The sequence below is a fragment of the Myodes glareolus genome, chromosome 1, assembly GCF_982192425.1.
Source record: "Myodes glareolus chromosome 1, mMyoGla1.1, whole genome shotgun sequence".
NCBI lineage: Eukaryota > Metazoa > Chordata > Mammalia > Rodentia > Cricetidae > Myodes > Myodes glareolus.
Genome location: NC_142026.1, coordinates 34626009 through 34632008, shown reverse-complemented (window position 1 = coordinate 34632008; position 6000 = coordinate 34626009). Strand labels below are relative to the sequence as shown.

At 45.1% G+C, this 6000-nt stretch overlaps 1 protein-coding gene across 1 annotated transcript; it reads right to left on the bottom strand.

The window, feature by feature from the left end:
• Nucleotides 1–2196: 2196 nt before the first annotated feature.
• Nucleotides 2197–3189, bottom strand: LOC125405333 (olfactory receptor 9S13-like). The gene has a single exon (XM_048441759.3). It carries the CDS (start codon nt 3187–3189, stop codon nt 2197–2199), a length of 993 nt encoding a protein of 330 aa, XP_048297716.2.
• Nucleotides 3190–6000: the final 2811 nt, after the last annotated feature.

The window sequence follows — 6000 nt, the reverse complement described above, 5'->3', positions numbered from 1 at the left end:
AGCGCCACTGTGGCAGGGTTCAATAAAATACCACTTCAGTAAACGTAAGTCAAGCAGGTGGAGGTGGGAGTCTTTCTGGGATGTGGACCTAGGCCTTTATGTTGGTCCACCAGGTAGATGTGGAATCTGGATCCACATGGGTGCCAGACGAAGAAGGACATTTAATAGAAATCCTAGCTAGGAATTGAGTATACTTGAGGGTTATTTATTTAGGGATAGACTCACAAATCACAATCCTCTCCTCGAATGGAGAACAGCAACCAAATTCAGCAGCACAGAAAGATGCCAGATGTGCACTTTTCATTGGCATATATAGTATAAGTAGTCATGCCCAAGTGGGCAGGTAACTTAAAGGCTACTGGTCGTAGGAATTCCTAGAGCATATGAACATAATTGAACAAATGTCCCTTGCAGTGTGATTGAACATCCTTTGGGCAAATGCCCAAGAGTGGTATTGCTGGGTCCAGAGGTAGCTTGATTCCCAGTTGTCTGAGAAACCACCATACTGATTTCCAGAGTGGTTGTACAAGCCAAACCCACCCTTGTACAAGTCCTATAAATGTGATTACAGCTGCTGAGATTTGACAGTGCACTGGCCATGCTGTGCATGGATGACAACATCCCACATACCAACCCCTATTTCTGAAGTTTACATTAATCCTTCCCTTTTTCTACCATGTTCCTTGAGCCTTAGAGGGCATAATAGAGATTTCAATTTGGGGTTGAGCATTCAACAGTTGCTTATTCTTGGAATGTTGACCAGCTATGAAGTCTCTCCAATAATCACTGTCCACTGTCCACAATGTGTCTCTCAAATTGCCTTCTAAATATTTAAGTTCATAAATTATATGATGACTGCTGAAGGGAATGACAAGAGATGGTGTTAAGTGGTACACCTTATAGCAAGTTCTCACTCCTGTAAATATCCCCTACTCATTTGTCTATAGGAACTCTAATTAAACTCATTTGTTTGCTCACTTAAAATGGATATAAGAGTAGATAGAGTTGGGAATAGGACAGGGAAAGAGATCAACAAGAATAGGTGGAAGAAGAAATGGCAATGGAGTGATCATGATCAAAATATGATATATGCACACATAAGGATGTATAACTAGTACATGTTCATGAGCTCCAATAAGATACATACGAGAAAAGGAACATTATATATCAACAAAGCTTATGATTAAGAAAAGAAAAGCACCTGCACGTCACAGTCAATGTTACACAACATAATTTCAGAAATGGACAAAACAGGAGAACTGCAGGATGCTCAGAAAGCAAAACTAGGAGGAAGAGCAAGCCCTGCTTAGAGGGCAGATCCCCCTTGCAGGTATTCTGGGAAGGAACAGCATAAGAACCAACCACAGGGCTTGGAGGGACACAAGCAAGCCATATGTGAAGAGGTCAGCAGGCTATTGAGTGTATTTAACCAAAGCTTAAGTCTTACTCTGAGGATAAATTAATACCTTGATATTGTCACAAGCTGTCGGACCAGGTGGTAATGGTTCTCTGAACTGTGAATATACCTACAGCTTCATCTATAAGCTATGGTTGTAGGTGTAAAGGATATCTTGGGGGTCAGTCGCATTTGGGTTCCTCTAGACTCCAGCAGTAGACTGTGATAAGAAGGGCAACTTCACGAGCAGAGGAAGGTAGAAAAAGCAGCATTATTACAAAACAGAGGAGGAAGTCTGCAGAGTTTTCTCTTAGTCCATCATCTAACAAGAATAATATAAGGATGAGTAGACACATAGATTCTAAAAGTCACATTCTTAGATGCAGAGAGTGAAGTTCCCACCATGGTGACATTAGATTGGATTCAGTCATGAAACAAAAGATAAGAGTTGGAGAGAAATGTGCAGTTATGTAGCTTCACTGGGAGATGTTGACAATGGTTCCCAAAACTGGTTCCAGTCATAGTGCTCTGCACTCTATCAAACTAAAGGGATTCAGGATTCTTCAAACTATGGACAATTTGGTGACAAAGAATGTGCCTTATTCACATTCTGTAAATGTCTGACAAATAATACATATTCATGAAAGACAGGTTAGATGGCAAACAAATGTGTGTGTTGGATAATATATGGGTGGATGAATGCATCAATAAAAAAGTAAAATACAAGAGGAGAAAGAAAACAGGATAGTTGGATATAAATACCATAAGACAGTCTGTCTTCCATGGATTCTTCCATGACCCTAGCATAGTCGCTGATGATGACACCAGCCACTCTTCTTCACCAGACTGTGTCTCTGACCCAGCCTCCTCAGGGCATCCTTTACATCCTTGTTGCGCAGACTGTAGATGAGGGGGTTGAACATGGGGATCACCAGGGTGTAGATGATGGAAACCAAGTTGCCCTGCTCCATAGATTGTAAACCTCCTGGCTGTCCATATATTACAAAACCAGTTCCATAAAACAAGGATATAGCTGTCATGTGGGAGCCACAGGTAGAGAAGACCTTGTGCCGCCCTGACCCTGACTGCATCCTGAGGATGGTCACTGTGATGTAGCCATAAGATATGATGATCACAAGAACAGCACACAGAATGATGAACCCAGAGATACCAAGGATGACAAGTTCATTGAGAGTTGTGTCTGCACAGGCAAGCTTGATCAGTGGGGGTATATCACAGAAAAAGGAATTGATGTGGTTGGAGCTGCAGAAGGGCAACTGGAATGTGAGGCTGGTCTGGACAATGGCATTCAGGAAGCCAACAAAGAAGGTACCCAGAACCAGATGGGCACAGGTTGCAGGGCTCATGTTCACAGAGTATCTTAAAGGACTACAGATGGCCATGAAACGGTCATAGGCCATCACGGCTAAGAGGAAAGCTTCAATGGCACCCAAGAAGGAAAAAAGGAAGAGCTGAGTGGCACATCCCTCAAAGCTGATGACCTTGGAAGAGGAGAAAATGTTGGCCAGAGCATTGGGCACAATCACAGAGGAGAGGCAGAGATCGACAAAGGACAGGTTCTTGAGGAAGAAGTACATGGGGGAGTGCAGGCCGGCATCCAGGGTGATGACCATGATCATGGTGAGGTTTCCCAGAATGGTTACCACGTACAGGGCCAGGAAGACAGCAAAGAGCAGGTTTTGGGTCTCTGCACCTCCCCCAAATCCAAACAGCACGAACCCATGAAAGGACACTGCTGGCGGACTTTCATTTCTGTGGACTGATGTGGCCATGTGTGGGGACAACTGAAGAGTGAGCCAGATGTGCCACAGGCTGCAGGAACTTGTTGGTCACACGCTGTCCCTTGTGCAATAGTTCAGTAGCTGCTCTGATATCTTTCCAGATGAGCTGGTGTGGCCTGAAAAGGGAATTTTCTCAGAGTTATTTAATTCACGAGGTTGTGCTGAGCCCTCCTTGTGGAAGCCTGAGCTCGTACCCTGAGGATATAAAGAGACTTCCAGACTTAGTGACTCCCAGAGTACAGACCTCTCAATATCCCTATGCCTGCCTCTTGTTGCTGTGCTCAACTACCAGGGGACACTTCTGAACAGAGCCATTGAAGCAGCTGTCTCCCGAGTCCCATTAAATATTCCAGTTATTCACTTTTCTGATTTAAAAATGTTTCCAAGGGCCATTAGTCCTCCAAAAAATTTGATTGGGTGATTCCTTCCTTTATAGATTGGTATCAGAACAATAAAATGCCTTTCCCAGACTCAGACTGTATTATGTCCCTGACAAGACTCTCATCTCAACTTAGCAGTTGTGGCTCAAATGCTGGCACACAGTGACAATCAATATGCAGACTCTGCTTGTTGATGTGACTGGTTCCTGCCAATTTCTAGATGTTTGAGATTATAATGAAGGGGAAGCACCATATCCTGAGAAAAAGCAGGACTGGGGAGCACACATATATGGGATACACTCTTGACCTCTAATCTGCTTCATTGACAGCTCTGTTCTCTGCTTCAATCTCAGCATCAGAGCTCACAAGGTCTTACTCTTTGCCATTTAAAATCAGATGAAGCTTTCTTCAATCCAGTGTCTTTAGGCTATTCATGGTAACTTTTTCATCTCATTCTGTCCAGTCTAGAATGAATACAAATGTCCTGTCGAGCTAGCTACGATTGCTACTGTTTTTCCCAGGAGAAATAAGGGAGGTTGCCAGAGTTAGGAACCTGGCTAGAGAGGAAGGAATGTCTGCTCTACAACATGCTGAAAGCTCAGGGACTTCCCTCAGGTGTATGGATCTGGCTGTTGCACTGTCTACCATACACTGCATATAGTGATGTCATGGAATAGGAAGGGCTCTATGTGAGCCCACCATATACTACAGAGCTGACTTTTCCAATGAAAGCTCAAAGGTATGCATGAAGATTTGTGCTCACACTTGACACACATGACAGGGATCCAAGACCTTACCACATGGGTTTCCCTTGTGACCAGTGTGATATGTATAGCTATGTCTATGCCACAGCTGGTCCTATATTTCTGGTTGGAGCAAGGACAAGCAGAATCTCTTCAGCTTGTAAGGATCAAATACATCTAGAGACATACGTGGAAGGAGAAGGTAGCCGTGGAAGGTTTGATGTGGGAGAAGAGTGGTCCAGTGACAGTAAAGACACAGGCTGTGCTCGTCTTAGCCTTGCCTCTCCTAAGCCAGCAGCATCCGTGTGTCCTGTGATAGATGCAGAGCTTCATCCCACATGACTGCAGAATTGGAGCTGGTGTTCAAGATGGTGATCCTGTCTGGAACATCACACACTGCTAACTATGACCTGGACTAATGTGAGGTTTGACTACAATAGAACACCTTTGTCTACATTGCTAGTCTACAATTATTCCTGAGCACCCACCCCTGGTGTCCGACCTGTATGGCATCTCCGACTTTTAACATCCTTGACAGATAACATGCTGACCTTACCTTATCTAGGTGAGACTCAGGACTCACACAAAGTCAGATACCACCACCCATGCTCCTCAGGTCCCCATGCTGTTGAGGCTGGTCTGTGTTGAAGATGGACACCATGGGTTCCCTTTCCTTCTTGAGGTCAGCTATGGCTTTCTGGACAGTAGAATGAGGTGGGTATGATCAGAGGTGTAGACCTGGACTGGGAATCTGTGTGTGCAAGTCCTGGCTGCAGCAGATTCTGTGTCTTCTGAAGTGTGAGGTCTGGGTTTGCTGGCCTTTCCTTCTCTTCCATATCTGTTATCAGGGCAGTGTGTGGGTGTCTATAGTTGGGTTCACTCTGTTGGGGAGGATACTCTGCATGGTAGAGCTGGGACTTGCAGTCTCCAGTGGCCAATTAGGGAGTCATGATCCTCTGTGGCATCTGGGACAAAACTGAATGGCCTCCAGAGATATACCAGAGACACTGGACAATTTTTGCCTCATAGCCACCCTCTCCTGCTGAGTTGGCAGGAAGCCTGGGGACCTCAGGTATCCGAGGAGACTCTGTCAGAGTATGGTAGATGACTCAGAGGGACCCTAGCCCAGTGTTTCTCATTAAAGCTGTGCCCTGAGTGGGCCATCATGGCCTCCTGGCCACAGCATTTCCTCCTCCAACTCCCTGGCTAGACTAATACGAGGAAAGGAGGTAGAGTCCTGTAGGCGGCTGTTTAACCTCTTCCTCCCTCCTCCCACAACCAAGAGTCAGCCTTTTCAGTCCATTGACCCTTCCGTCCCATCAGATGTCTGGGTAGATGGTCTCGGTTCTCTTTCTGCAACTTTATGATTATTTTAACACAAATCCTACTTAAAGGATTAAAAATTCAAGCCAGTATGTAATGATCCCAGTGAAAGGAATAGCTTTTCCCTTTGGTGGGAGACCCTTTCTTCTCTGGGTGGTGAGGTCTGACTCCCACCCATGCCTCCACTATGCAGTCTCCATCTGCTGTCTTTATGAGGATGGCCCACAACACTCACTCCTTCTGCACTGATAATGTCCTTGACAGCTCACTGTGGTGACAACTTGGTCAACGCCTGGATTTGATGCCTCCACTGAGTTCCTCCATTATCTTATCTCACCATTCCCGGTCACATGCTT

What these genes read in the sequence shown, in the direction of transcription:
- LOC125405333 (XM_048441759.3), bottom strand. Translation starts at nt 3,189, where the DNA reads ATGGCCACATCAGTCCACAGAAATGAAAGTCCGCCAGCAGTGTCCTTT.